The sequence below is a fragment of the Bombina bombina genome, chromosome 10 (genome assembly GCF_027579735.1).
Source record: "Bombina bombina isolate aBomBom1 chromosome 10, aBomBom1.pri, whole genome shotgun sequence".
In the NCBI taxonomy this organism is placed as follows: Eukaryota; Metazoa; Chordata; class Amphibia; order Anura; family Bombinatoridae; genus Bombina; species Bombina bombina.
In genome coordinates, this window is record NC_069508.1 from 101340999 (window position 1) to 101356684 (window position 15686).

The window sequence follows — 15686 nt, forward strand, 5'->3', positions numbered from 1 at the left end:
GACTCCACAGTTATGGTTGTCCCTAAGAAGTCCAGTAAGTTGAACAGATATTCGAGGTTCCTTCCTCAACTGATGTTTTTCCGGTTCCTGACCGAGCTTCTGAGATTATTGCTAAGGAGTGGGAGAGACCGGGTATTCCTTTTTCTCCATCTCCTATTTTCAAGAAGATGTTTCCAATAGCCGACTCTATCAAGCAGGCTTGGCAAACTTTAGCCAAGAGAATTACTATCCCCATAGAGGATAGTTGTGCGTTCAAAGATCCTATGGAGAAGAAATTAGAGGCCTGCTCAAGAAGATCTACGTTCACCAGGGTCTGCAATGGCAACCGGCCGTGTGCATTGCTACTGTCACCAGTGCGGCTGCATATTGGTTTGACGCCTTATCTGATGCTCTCATAATGGAGACATCCTTGGAGATTTAAGATAGGATTCAGGCCCTCAAGTTAGCTAATTCCTTTATCACAGACGCTTCCCTTCAAGTTATCAAACTGGGAGCTAAAATATCATCTTTTTTCTATTTTGGCCCGCAGGGCCATATGGCTAAAGCCTTGGTCTGCGGACATCTCCTCTAAGTCAAAGCTTTTAGCCATCCCATATAAGGGGAAGACCTTATTTGGCCCTGGTCTTTTGGAAATTATTTCTGACATCACGGGAGGTAAAGGTCATTTTCTCCCTCAGGATAAGAGAAATAAGACAAAGGGCCGCCAGAGTAATTTTCGTTCCTTTCGTAATTTCAGGGGAAGTTCCTCATCTTCAGTTGTCAACCAAATCAACCTAAGCCGGCGTGGAGATCCAGCCAGCCGTGGAATAACCGAAAACAGGCTAAGAAGCCTACCGTTGAATCCAAGTCAGCATGAAGGTCCTGCCCCCGATCCGGGACCAGATCTGGTAGGGGGCAGACTTTCCTTCTTCATTCAAGCCTGGATGTTCAGGATCCCTGGGCATTAGAAATTGTGTCCAAGGGATACCAGTTGGATTTCAAAAGTTTTCCTCCCAGGGGAAGGTTCCTACTTTCAAGATTGTCTGCAGACCAGACAAAAAGAGAGGCGTTCTTACATTGTGTGAGACCTCGCCGATCTAGGAGTGATTGCTCCCGTTCCCCTACAGGAACAGGGTCAGGGATTTTACTCCAACCTATTTGTGGTTCTAATAAAGGAGGGAACCTTCAGGCCCATTTTAGACCTCAAGAGCCTAAACAAGTTCCTCAGGGTACCGTCTTTCAAGATGGAAACTATACGTTCCATTCTTCCTTTGATCCAGGAGGGTCAATTTATGACAACAGTGGACTTAAAGGACGCGTATTTGCATGTTCCCATTCACAAGAACCATCACAAGTTCCTAAGATTCGCATTTCTGGACAAACACTTTCAGTTTGTGGCTCTTCCTTTTGGTCTTGCCACTGCTCACAGAGTGTTCACAAGGGTTCTGAGGTCTCTGTTAGTGGTACTTCGTTCTCGAGGCATTGCTGTAGCGCCCTATCTGGACGACATTCTAGTCCAGGTGCAGTCCTTCCATCTAGCGGAATCCCACACGAGCGTGGTATTGTCTTTCCTTCGGTCTCACGGGTGGAAGGTCAATTTACAAAAGAGTTCTCTTGTCCCAAGTACAAGGGTAACGTTCCTGGGAACCGTAATAGATTCTGTTAATGAAGATCTTTCTGACAGACGTCAGGAAATCAAAGATTGTGGATACTTGCCGAGTCCTTCAGTCCACTTCCCGGCCGTCAGTGGCTCAGTGTATGGAGGTAATCGGGCTGATGGTGGCGGCGGCAATGGACATCATTCCCTTTGCTCGGTTTCATCTCCGACCTCTGCAATAAAGCATGTTCAGACAATGGAACGGAGACTATACCAATTTGTCTCCTAATTCTACTGGCGCAGGAGACAAGAGATTCTCTTCAATGGTGGTTGTCTCTGGATCATCTCTCCCAGGGAATTTGCTTTCGCAGTCCATTTTGGGCGATTGTGACAACAGATGCCAGCCTTCTGGGGTGGGGAGCAGTTTGGTGCTCTCTAAAGGCTCAGGGAGTTTGGACTTGGGTCAGTCTCTGTTCTTCCCGGAAACATTCTGGAGCTGAGAGCGATCTACAATGCTCTTCTGACTTGGCCTCAGTTAGCTTCAGTCCAATTTATCAGGTTCCAGTCGGACAACATAATGTCAGTAGCTTACATCAATCATCAGGGAGGAACGAGGAGTTCCTTAGCGATGAGAGAGGTATCCAAGATAATCCAGTGGGCGGGGACTCACTCTTGTTGTCTGTCGGCGATCCACATACCAGGGGTGAACTGGGAAGCGGACTTATTGAGCAGGCAGACCTTTCATCCGGGGGAGTGGGAACTCCATCCGGAAGTATTTGTCAGCCTGATCCGCAAGTGGGGTCAGCCGGTAATTAGATCTCATGGCATCGCGTCAGAATGCCAAGCTCCCGAGATACGGATCGAGGTCCAGGGATGCCTTGGCGGTTCCTTGGACCTTCCGTCTAGCATACCTGTTCCCTCCGTTTGCGCTTCTTCCTTGGGTGATTGCTCGGATCAAACAGGAGAAGGTATTGGTGATACTCATTGCACCGGCCTGGCCTCGCAGGATTTGGTATGCAGATCTGGTGGACATGTCATCTCAACCACCTTGGAGTCTTCCGCTGAGGAAGGACCTTCTAATTCAAGGACCCTTCCTTCATGCAAATCTAGTTTCTCTGAAGCTGATTGAACACTTAATTTTATCCAAGCAGGTTTTTTTTAATCGGTCATTGAGACCATGATCCAGGCTCGTAAGCCTGTGACCAGAAGAATTTATTATAAGATATGGCGTAAATATCTATATTGGTGTGAATCCAAAGGTTACTCATGGAGTAGAGTTAGGATTCCTAGGATTTTGTCTTTTCTCCAAGAAGGATTGGGAAAAGGATTATCGACCAGTTCTTTGAAGGGTCAAATCTCTGCTTTATCTATTTTGTTACATGAACGTCTGGCAGATGTTCTAGACGTTCAGTCTTTCTGTCAAGCCTTGGTTAGAATTAGGCTTGTGTTTAAACCGGTTACTCCTCCTTGGAGTCTGACTTTTAGTTCTTAATGTTCAAACGGCCTCCGTTTGAGCCTATGCATTCTTTAGATCAGTGTTTTTCAACCAGTGTGCCGTGGCACACTAGTGTGCCGTGAGAGATTCTCAGGTGTGCCACGGCAGAACTTTGCTTGTTTTTTACTCCCAGTGCAGGGGTAGTTTGTAGGAGGCATGGCATAACAGCACAATACATACAGTATGTGTGTGTGTGTATATGTATGTATGTATGTATATATATATATATATATATATATATATATATATATATATATATATATATATATATATATATATATATATATATATGTATATATATATATATATATATATATATATGTATATATATATATATATATATATATATACACACACACTGTATTAGGCTACAATGTGTGATTTTTTTTTTTTTTGATTTTTTTTTTATTTTTTTTTAAATTTTGGGATGGTGGTGTGCCACAGGATTTTTTAATGTAAAAAAGTGTGCCACGGCAAAAAAAAGGTTAAAAATCACTGCTTTAGATGATAAGTTGTTATCTTAGAAAGTTTTATTTCTTGTTGCTATTTCCTCTGCTTGTAGAGTCTCAGAACTCTCGGCATTGCAGTGTGATTCTCCTTATCTTCCATTCGGATAAGGTTGTGTTGCGTACTAAATTGGGATTTCTTCCTAAGGTTGTTTCTGACAGGAACATTAACCAGAAAATTGTTTTTCCTTCCTTGTGTCCTAATCCTTCTTCTCAGAAGGAACGACTTTTGCACAATTTGGACGTGGTTCGTGCTTTAAAGTATCACCTACAGGCGACTAAAGATTTTCGTCAGTCTTCCTCTTTGTTTGTGGTTTTCTCAGGGAAACATAAGGGTCAGAAAGCTATGGCTACTTCCCTTTCTTTTTGGCTAAAGAGTATCATCCGCTTTGCATATGAGACTGTTGGACAGCAACCTCCAGAGAGAGAGTTACGGCTCATTCCACAAGGGCTGTTGCTTCCTCTTGGGCATTCAAAAATGAGGCTTCTGTGGAACAGATTTGCAAGGCTGCCACTTGGTCCTCTCTTCACACTTTTTCAAAGTTTTACAAGTTTGATACTTTTGCCTCAGCTGAGGCTGCCTTTGGGAGAAAGGTTCTTCAAGAAGTGGTGCCTTCCGTTTAGGTTCCCTGTCTTGTCCCTCCCGTATCATCTGTGTACTCTAGCTTTGGTATTGGATCCCATTAGTAATTGAGATGATCCGTGGACTCATCGTGTCATAAAAAATAAAATAAAATTTATGCTTACCTGATACATTTATTTCTTTTTTGATACGATGAGTCCATGGCCCGCCCTGTTATTGAGACAGGTTATGGGTTATTGTAAACTTCAGACACCTCTGCACCTTGGCTTTTTCTTCTCTTCCTAACTTCGGTCGAATGACTGGAGTGGGAGGGAAGGGAGGAGCTATTTAATAGCTCTGCTGTGGTGCTCTTTGTCTCCTCCTGCTGACCAGGAGGTGAATATCCCATTAGTAATTGAGATGATCCATGGACTCATCGTGTCAAAAAGGTAAGCATAATTATTTTTTTTAGTTTTCAAATGCTTTATTAAGAATTTTCCAAGGTATACATAGATAAAACAGAGGGAAAACGTTCAAATCAACATCTTTGGTTACAAGAAAAGATAAAGATAAAGCTTTGTTACAATCATACGTTTATGTTTGCAATAGTTATTTACGTGCTAGTAGAACTCAAGATCAGTAATTATAAGTGGATTAGGTTTGGAGCACCAATCTGCCAATGCCTGAAAGTAGGGATTGGTTAGAGGCAGAATGGCCCTGGCACCCTCTTTTCTATTGTAGGCTGACACTGCTGTACGTGTGCATTACATGAGATGAGCCTATGTGTGTCGGGGGTGTAGGTCTCGTTGTGTAGTCTGGTCTTAAAAAGTGTGTAGGAGGGGTAGGGAAGGGGGGTGGATTTCTATAGGCTGTTTACATATTCTTCCCATAAGAAGGTTATATTTTGGAATTCTTCTATTCGTTTGGTGCAGATATATTATTTCTCCAGTTGGAGGTAGTGGGTGACTTTGGTTTTCCATACGGCTAGGGGTGGTAGATCTGTTTTTTTTCCAGTTGAGTGGGATGAGCCTTTTTGCAGAGTTTATCATGACAGTGAGGAGTGCTTGTTTTAATTTGCAGGGGACTTTAGGAAATTTGTTAAAAAGAAAGACCCAAGGCGTGAGCGGGAGAGGGATGCCTAGAGCTTTTTCCATTTCTGGTTTGAGAGAGCCCCAGAAAGGTTACTTTCGGGCATGTCCACCATATGTGTGCGAAAGTTGCTATTTCCCCGCTTTCCCTCCAGCATGTGGTTGTTGTGCTGGGAAATAAGTGGCGCAATCTAACAGGTGTGTAGTACCATCGGCTCAATAATTTGATGTTCATCTCTAAGGTCGAGATGGACGAGGAAGCTTTCGTCATCTGTTGATAAATGGTTGCCCACTCAGATGGGTCTAGAGTAGTCTCTAAATCTGTCTCCCATCTAGCTACGTATGTGGGGGGTGTCAGGTGAGCTACCTGTGATAGTATTCTGTATATTAATGATAGTATTCCCTTTTGTGGGTGGGGATAGAAGCATATTGCCTCGAATTGAGAGAGGGGCCTTTGTAGCTGGGATTTGAAGGGTGTGTGGTTAGGTAGTGTTTCAGTTGTATATAGGTGTACCAGTTTTGAAAGTGTGTCCCCAGGGTGTCGCAAATTACCTGTTGTGGTTGGATCTCTCTGTCTTTATATAAAAGGTGGTGCGGGATTGAGCTTTGTAGAGGGGGAGTGTTTTGGGTTGCAGCCACCATGTTTATTTTGGAAGAGAATGGTGTATTTCTCCTGTTAAGTGTAGTCAGTCCACGGGTCATCCATTACTTATGGGATATTAACTCCTCCCCAACAGGAAGTGCAAGAGGATCACCCAAGCAGAGCTGCTATATAGCTCCTCCCCTCTACGTCACACCCAGTCATTCTCTTGCACCCAACTAATAGATAGGATGTGTGAGAGGACTGATACTGAGCTTCCCTCACTGTTGTATTGTGAGTGGGAGGGGCCTATTTTGGCGCTTTTACTACGCATTCGAAATTCAGTCACAGTCTGCCTTCTTCTCCCTGCATGATCCAGGATGTCTCTACAGAGCTCAGGGGTCTTCAAATCTAGTTTTGAGGGAGGTAATCACTCACAGCAGACCTGTGAGACTGTGCTTTGACTGTGATAAAAACGCTTATATTTTCAATTGTTATCCGTTTTTTCTGATATTAAGGGTTAATCATCCATTGCTAATGAGTGCAATCCTTTGCTAAATTTATGCATTTACTGTGAAAATTTGGTTTTTATAACTAATCCGGTTCATTGTTATTCAACTGTGACAGTTTTTGTGTGCTTCTTAAAGGCACATTAACGTTTTGCATATTGCTTGTAAATTCAGTTGAAAAGTATTTCCAAGCTTGCTAGTCTAATTGCTAGTTTGTTTAAACATGTCTGACACAGAGGAATCTCTTTGTGCAATATGTTCAAAAGCCAAGGTGGAGCCCAATAGAAATTTATGTACTAATTGCATTGATGCTACTTTAAATAAAAGCCAATCTGTACATGTTAAGCAACATTCACCAGACAACGAGGGGGAAGTTATGCCGACTAACTTGCCTCACGTGTCAGTACCTGCATCTCCCGCTCAGGAGGTGCGTGATATTGTAACGCCATGTACATCAGGGCGGCCATTACAAATCACTTTACAAGACATGGCTAATGTTATGACTGAAGTTTTGTCTAAATTGCCAGAACTTAGGGGTAAACGAGATCACTCTGGGGTGAGAACAGAGTGCGCTGATAATGCTAGGGCCATGTCTGATACTGCGTCACAATTTGCAGAGCATGAGGACGGAGAGCTTCATTCTGCGGGTGACGGATCTGATCCAAATAAACTGGATTCAGACATTTCAAATTTTAAGTTTAAGCTGGAAAACCTCTGTGTATTACTAGGGGAGGTGTTAGCGGCTCTGAATGATTGTAACACAGTTGCAATCCCAGAGAAAATGTGTAGGTTGGATAAATATTTTGCGGTACTGACGTTTTTCCTATACCTAAGAGACTTACTGAAATTGTTACTAAGGAGTGGGATAGACCCGGTGTGCCTTTCTCACCCCCTCCTATATTCAGAAAAATGTTTCCAATAGACGCCACCACACGGGACTTATGGCAAACGGTCCCTAAGGTGGAGGGAGCAGTTTCTACTTTAGCTAAGCGTACCACTATCCCGGTGGAGGATAGCTGTGCCTTTTCAGATCCAATGGATAAAAAGTTAGAGGGTTACCTTAAGAAAATGTTTGTTCAACAAGGTTTTATATTGCAACCCCTTGCATGCATTGCGCCTGTCACTGCTGCGGCAGCATTTTGGTTTGAGTCTCTGGAAGAGACCCTTGACTCAGTTCCATTAGATGAGATTACATACAAGCTTAAGACCCTTAAGCTAGCTAATTCATTTATTTCTGATGCCGTAGTACATTTAACTAAACTTACGGCTAAGAATTCCGGATTCGCCATTCAGGCGCGCAGAGCGCTGTGGCTAAAATCCTGGTCAGCTGATGTAACTTCTAAATCTAAATTACTTAACATACCTTTCAAGGGGCAGACATTATTCGGGCCCGGTTTGAAAGAAATTATCGCTGATATTACGGGAGGTAAAGGCCATGCCCTGCCTCAAGACAGAGCCAAACCAAGGGCTAGACAGTCTAATTTTCGTGCCTTTCGTAACTTCAAGGCAGGAGCAGCATCAACTTCCTCTGCTCCAAAACAGGAAGGAGCTGTTGCTCGCTACAGACAAGGCTGGAAACCTAACCAGACCTGGAACAAGGGCAAGCAGGCCAGAAAACCTGCTGCTGCCCCTAAGACAGCATGAAGTGAGGGCCCCCGATCCGGAAACGGATCTAGTGGGGGGCAGACTCTCTCTCTTCGCCCAGGCTTGGGCAAGAGATGTCCAGGATCCCTGGGCGTTGGAGATCATATCTCAGGGATATCTTCTGGACTTCAAAGCTTCTCCTCCACAAGGGAGATTTCACCTTTCAAGGTTGTCAACAAACCAGATAAAGAAAGAGGCGTTTCTACGCTGTGTACAAGACCTTTTACTAATGGGGGTGATCCACCCAGTTCCGCTGTCGGAACACGGACAAGGGTTTTACTCAAATCTGTTTGTGGTTCCCAAAAAAGAGGGAACCTTCAGACCAATCTTGGATTTGAAGATCCTTAACAAATTCCTAAGAGTTCCATCGTTCAAAATGGAAACTATTCAGACAATCTTACCCATGATCCAAAGAGACAACATGACCACAGTGGATTTAAAGGATGCCTACCTTCACATACCGATTCACAAAGAACATTACCGATATCTAAGGTTTGCCTTCCTAGACAGGCATTACCAGTTTGTAGCTCTTCCCTTCGGGTTGGCTACGGCTCCAAGAATCTTTACAAAGGTTCTGGGCTCTCTTCTGGCGGTACTAAGACCGCGAGGAATTTCGGTAGCTCCGTACCTAGACGACATTCTGATACAAGCGTCAAGCTTCCAAACTGCCAAGTCTCATACAGAGTTAGTGCTGGCATTTCTAAGGTCGCATGGGTGGAAAGTGAACGAGGAGAAGAGTTCTCTCTTACCACTCACAAGAGTTCCCTTCTTGGGAACTCTTATAGATTCTGTAGAAATGAAAATTTACCTGACAGAGGACAGGTTAACAAAACTTCTAAATGCTTGCCGTGTCCTTCATTCCATTCAACACCCGTCAGTGGCTCAATGCATGGAGGTAATCGGCTTAATGGTAGCGGCAATGGACATAGTTCCTTTTGCACGCCTGCATCTCAGACCGCTGCAATTGTGCATGCTAAGTCAGTGGAATGGGGATTACTCAGATTTATCCCCTATGCTGAATCTGGATCAAGAGACCAGAGATTCTCTTCTATGGTGGCTTTCTCGGCCACATCTGTCCAGGGGGATGCCCTTCAGCAGGCCAGACTGGACAATTGTAACAACAGACGCCAGCCTACTAGGTTGGGGCGCTGTCTGGAATTCCCTGAAGGCTCAGGGATCATGGACTCAGGAGGAGAGTCTCCTTCCAATAAACATTCTGGAATTGAGAGCAGTTCTCAATGCCCTTCTGGCTTGGCCTCAGTTAGCAACTCTGAGGTTCATCAGGTTTCAGTTGGACATCACGACTGTGGCTTACATCAACCATCAGGGAGGGACAAGGAGTTCCCTAGCGATGATGGAAGTATCAAAGATAATTCGCTGGGCAGAGTCTCACTCTTGCCACCTGTCGGCGATCCACATCCCAGGCGTGGAGAACTGGGAGGCGGATTTCCTAAGTCGCCAGACTTTTCATCCGGGGGAGTGGGAACTTCATCCGGAGGTCTTTGCCCAAATACTTCGATGTTGGGGCAAACCAGATATGGATCTCATGGCGTCTCGCCAGAACGCCAAGCTTCCTTGTTACGGGTCCAGGTCCAGGGACCCGGGAGCGGTCCTGATAGATGCTTTGACAGCACCTTGGACCTTCAGGATGGCTTATGTGTTTCCACCCTTCCCGATGCTTCCTCGTTTGATTGCCAGGATCAAACAGGAGAAAGCATCGGTGATTCTAATAGCGCCTGCGTGGACACGCAGGACCTGGTATGCAGATCTAGTGGACATGTCATCCTGTCCACCTTGGTCTCTGCCTCTGAGACAGGACCTTCTAATTCAGGGTCCTTTCAAACATCAAAATCTAATTTCTCTGAAGCTGACTGATAAAATCAATCGTTCAATTTCCATGCAAAGCGTGGATTTTCGGAGTCTGTAATTGATACCTTAATACAGGCTAGGAAACCTGTTACCAGGAAAATTTACCATAAGATATGGCGTAAATACTTACGCTGGTGCGAATCCAAGAGTTACTCATGGAGTAAGGTTAGGATTCCTAGGATATTGTCTTTTCTACAAGAAGGTTTAGAAAAGGGTTTATCTGCAAGTTCTTTAAAGGGACAGATCTCAGCTCTGTCCATCCTTTTTCACAAACGTCTGTCAGAAGTTCCAGACGTTAAGGCTTTTTGTCAGGCTTTGGCTAGGATTAAGCCTGTGTTTAAGACTGTAGCTCCACCGTGGAGCTTAAACTTAGTTCTTAACGTTTTACAGGGTGTTCCGTTTGAACCCCTTCATTCCATTGATATCAAGCTGTTATCTTGGAAAGTTCTGTTTTTAATGGCTATTTCCTCGGCTCGTAGAGTCTGAGTTATCAGCCTTACATTGTGATTCTCCTTATCTGATTTTTCATTCAGATAAGGTAGTTCTGCGTACTAAACCTGGGTTCTTACCTAAGGTAGTCACTAACAAGAATATCAATCAAGAGATTGTTGTTCCATCATTGTGCCCTAACCCTTCTTCAAAGAAGGAACGACTTCTGCACAATCTAGACGTAGTCCGTGCCCTCAAATTTTATTTACAGGCAACTAAATATTTTCGCCAAACTTCTTCCCTGTTTGTCGTTTATTCTGGACAGAGGAGAGGTCAAAAAGCATCTGCTACCTCTCTCTCTCTTTGGCTTCGTAGCATAATACATACAAGTAACCGAGATTTGTGAGAACTGAGACTTAAGCTAAAGTTAGACTAGCCAACCTCACTAACTGCACTTCTCACAACTTGTGCAGTTGATTGGGATTAGGGAAAAAAACAACAACGTATGGAGGTGGCGCCTACGGCTGTCTAACTGTATAGTTGATCTGTTAAATACCTTGATTAAGTGTAGATTATAAGTCAGTCTAAATGCAGTAATGAGAGTAATGTGTATATAATTTTATAATTTTATAAATGGAATGAATGCACATGCAAATTGCTATAATGAATAAAGTTGTTTCAATTTATTAATATTAACATATAAAAGCGGTTATTTGTAACATACTGGATGATAAAAAATGATAAAAAGAAACAATGATCTCTAAATGTATCACCGGTGTTAAGAAAAAGCTTAAAACATTACTAGCTCCAATCAATAAAAAACTTTAAAAAGATAACATAATGCAATAGACCTCTCTGGATTACTCTGATAAAACGATAGAGTTATGTACAGTTTTAGATGCACAAATTGTTGGTGATTATTTCTTCAATACATTGATCACTGTAGGATAGAGCAGAGTCTATAAGTGTAAGTCGGTTTTGCTTAATATTATGATAGCCACAATGGTAATATCCTTGTTTTGCACTTCAAGTTTGTAAGTTATCTTCAGTGTAGATTAAAACATTACAACATGTCAGAAACAAGAGAAGCCTCAAGCGGTGTCTCTCACCAACCCAATGATTCAGCTGTGGGGGTGGAGTCTCTATTTCTGCCGCTTGTATTTGAAAGTTATACCAATCCAATTACGATTTGTTAAGTTGTAAACAAAAGTCTCTCTATTTTAAGTGTGCACACTTACGATGTTTTCCTCAGCTCCTTCAATAAGCTCCTACCGTTTTTCCTGCTTGTATAGACGATTTTAATCACAAGTGGTGTAGCGGTTCTGGGAGCTGGAGCAAGACGCCAAAATAATCAGCTGAGTGTCCTCCTTCGTGTCGGGTAACAGGTTCTACGCGTTTCAGCTCTCCAGGGAGCCTTTGTCAAGATTTCTTAACACCGGTGATACATTTAGAGATCATTGTTTCTTTTTATCATTTTTTATCATCCAGTATGTTACAAATAACCGCTTTTATATGTTAATATTAATAAATTGAAACTACTTTATTCATTATAGCAATTTGCATGTGCATTCATTCCATTTATAAAATTATATACACATTACTCTCATTACTGCATTTAGACTGACTTATAATCTACACTTAATCAAGGTATTTAACAGATCAACTATACAGTTCGTAGCATAATACGTTTAGCCTATGAGACTGCTGGACAGCAACCTCCTGAAAGGATTACAGCTCATTCTACTAGAGCTGTGGCTTCCACTTGGGCCTTTAAGAATGAGGCCTCTGTTGAACAGATTTGCAAGGCTGCAACTTGGTCTTCTCTTCATACTTTTTACAAATTTGACACTTTTGCTTCTTCGGGGGCTGTTTTTGGGAGAAAGGTTCTTCAGGCAGTGGTTCCTTCCGTATAAAGATCCTGCCTGTCCCTCCCGTCATCCGTGTACTTTAGCTTTGGTATTGGTATCCCATAAGTAATGGATGACCCGTGGACTGACTACACTTAACAGGAGAAAACATAACTTATGCTTACCTGATAAATTCCTTTCATCTGTAGTGTAGTCAGTCCACGGCCCGCCCTGTTTTTTACAGCAGGTCTAAATTTTAAATTATACTCCAGTCACCACTGCACCCTATAGTTTCTCCTTTCTCGTTTGGTTTTCGGTCGAATGACTGGGTGTGACGTAGAGGGGAGGAGCTATAATAGCAGCTCTGCTTGGGTGATCCTCTTGCACTTCCTGTTGGGGAGGAGTTAATATCCCATAAGTAATGGATGACCCGTGGACTGACTACACTACAGGAGAAAGGAATTTATCAGGTAAGCATAAATTATGTTTTTTGCTTACTGGTGTCAAGGGAGAGCATGGAGAGGAGATTTTGGGGTGTTTCTGGAGTATTTTGTCCCACTGCTTAAAGGTTTCATGTACTAATCTGGGAGTTGTGCATAGTAGTTTGCGCTGGGCTTTGGGAATCCAACAATTCCCGCACAGACAATATGTATCCGAAAGTATCTGTTCTAATTGGATCCATTCCTTGTTCGCGCTGTGTTAGCATAAATTTTGTTTTTGTGTGAAACCTCAGGCACCTCTATACCCTTGTGTTATCTTTTTCCATTTCTCTTTGGGCCAAATGACTAGGGGTTATCTCCTCTCTATCTCTAATGCCACACTTAGAAGTGGAAATGGGGGTTTCTTTTCTTATATTCTACTATGACATAAAATATTCAGCCGTATGTGTAGTTATCTCAAGGGGTTGTAAAAGCATTACCAAGCAGGCAATCTCTTTAGAAGGGTCAAAATGATTCAGGTAGAGCATGCAGTTTTAAAAATGATCACATTTGCTATTATCAAATTCTGCTAAAGAGTAGTCTCAGGAGCAGCAATGCACTACTGGGAGCTAGCTGAACATATCTGGTGAGCCAATGACAAGAGACATATGGTAGCAGCCATCAATTACCAGCTAAATCCTAGCAGTGTATGCTCCTGAGTTTTCCTAGGTATGCTCCTTCAACAAAGGATACTAAGAGAATAAAGCATATTTGATAATAGAAGTAAATTAGAAAGTTGGTTAAATGGCATGCTCTAATTGAATCGTGAAAATTTTTATTTAGATTTTACGCTCTTTTAAGGGACATGAAACCCAAACTTTCTTTTATTACTCGGAGCATAACATTTTAAAAAACTTTCCAATTTACTTCCATCATCTAATTTGCCTCATTCTCTTGGTATCCTTTGTTGAAAAGCATAACTAGGTAGGCTCAGTAGCTTGGAGCTAGCTTGCTGCTGATTGGTGGCTGAATTTGGCCATTTGCATTGGCTTACAAATGTGTTCAGCTAGCTTCTACGATTGCATTGCTGCTTCTTCAATAAAAGATACCAAGAGAATAAAGCAAAATAACCGAAGTAAAAAATTGTTTAACCCCTTTCTGCCGGTACTTATTTGTTACATCGGAAAAAAGTTCAGATGTAAACAAGTAAAAAATTGAAATCATGTGATTGCGTTATTTTAATGATAGGATCGGGTTTGGGGGGAGTGCCTATGACGTTAGGCACGCCCTCCAGTCCGCGATCCTAGTTAGAAAGCCGTAGCTGCTTAAGAACAGCTAGGACGTTCCATGCAGTCCTAACTGCGCTAAAGCCAAGCGGGGTTAGGACGGCATGGAACGTACTAACGTTGTTAAGGGGTTAAAAATGTATAATCTGAATCATGACAGAAAAAAATTGGGACATACCGGTCAAAATTTAAATGCACATAGATTAATTACATCTTTAAATAGAAACATATTTGCAATATACATTTATTAGCAAAAATGCTTCTAGTAAAAGTTCATTGTTTTAGTGTTAACATTTTTCTCTGCACCTGCATAGCTAGATATTGTCACTGCACCCACATTTTAAATGCTGCAGCTGCTCAGAGCATCAGTGGGGCTTGTATCATGTCAGCAATTAACCGAGTCCTTACCAGATGGTACAAGCACCTTTAGGTTCTTTGAGCAAGTGCTGTGCTTAAAATGCTGGTGTACGGTGCATACGTAAATACAATTTGAAACAGCTTTGATTAGAAGCATTTTTGCTAATGCATGTATATTACAAAAGTGCTCTTGTTTAATACCAAAATGCACCCATGTGGTTTTCAATTGTGGCTGGAATATCCCTTTAAGTAAATAGCAAATACCACAACACCTCTGATTGCTGATTTGTGGATTCATGTGTCTGATTTCCATTAAAAGGACATTAAACCCCAAAAATCAAACTCTGTTTAAGTCAGTTTGCAGCTTTTTCTTAAGATAGGTTACAGATTTTGTTTTTTAGCCTCACAAAGTACAACTTACATAAAAACAAGGATTAATGACCATTTAAAGTCCCCTGGCTATTAACCACACTTAACATGATCTTCCATTTCTGATCTTTAAAGAACACAGTAGACTATTATAATCGGTAAATGCATAAGTAAAAAAAACAATGGAAAAGCACTTGGTTTGAATTTCAAATGAGTGGTAGATTTCTTTCTGACAATTGTTATTTTGTTCCTACCCCTGCATCATGTGACAGCCATCAGCCAATCACAAATGTGTATACACGTTTTCTTTGAATTCTTGCACATGCTCAGTAGGAGCTGGTGCCTCAGAAAGTGTGCATATAAAAATATTGTTCACATTTAGATAATGGAAGTGAATTAGCGCTGCGGAATCTGTTGGCGCTCTACAAATAACCGATAATAATAATAATAATAATTGGAAAAGTGTTTAAAACTGTGTGCTCTGATTCATGAATGTTTAATTTTGACTTTTCCTTTAACACATTTTTCTTCTCTGCAGAAAACCATCTCTAAATACAGATGATGATCCTAGTGCAGGGCTGATGAATGTCTTGAAGAAGATTTATGATGATGGAGATGATGAAATGAAAAGAACCCTCAATAAAGCATGGGTGGAATCTCGAGAGAAACAGCTATTGGGGGCCGATATGGGCTTCTGAATTTGGAATCGGTTTGTCCCATATGCCTTAATTTGCGGGACAGACTTAACGTTATTTCATTGCAGCGTTTAATCTCTACAATACACTGTTAAAATCCAGTTTCTTCCCAGGCATGGATACTGTTGTTTATGTAAATCATCATATTTGGAATCTGGATAGGATCCGAATAAACAGTTCCTTTTTCAATATCCCATATTATAATTGCTAAAGTTTTATTTGGCAGCATTTTAAAGTCCTTCTATAAATTCAAATTCAGTCCCTTTTTTTTTTTTTTTTTTTACATTAATTTTTTAAATTAAAGTTCTGCTATGAAACAATGCTTTATATAATAAAATTCCACTTAGCGAATTGCATTTTTTAAATCTCTGATGCGGAGTATCTGTTTTAATTTGCCTTGTATGGTGACTTTTCTCATGGAAATATAGTTTAACAATATTTTGCTACCTAATTAT

General features: G+C 41.7%; 1 protein-coding gene across 1 annotated transcript in view; it reads left to right on the forward strand.

The window, feature by feature from the left end:
- Positions 1 to 15427, forward strand: part of CACYBP (calcyclin binding protein) — a 53062-nt gene extending 37635 nt beyond the window's left edge. The window contains exon 6 of the mRNA XM_053693281.1: positions 15075 to 15427. Within this exon, the coding sequence (XP_053549256.1) occupies positions 15075 to 15234 (160 nt within the window). The 3' untranslated portion in view covers positions 15235 to 15427. The remainder of the gene's footprint in view (positions 1 to 15074) is intronic.
- Positions 15428 to 15686: the final 259 nt, after the last annotated feature.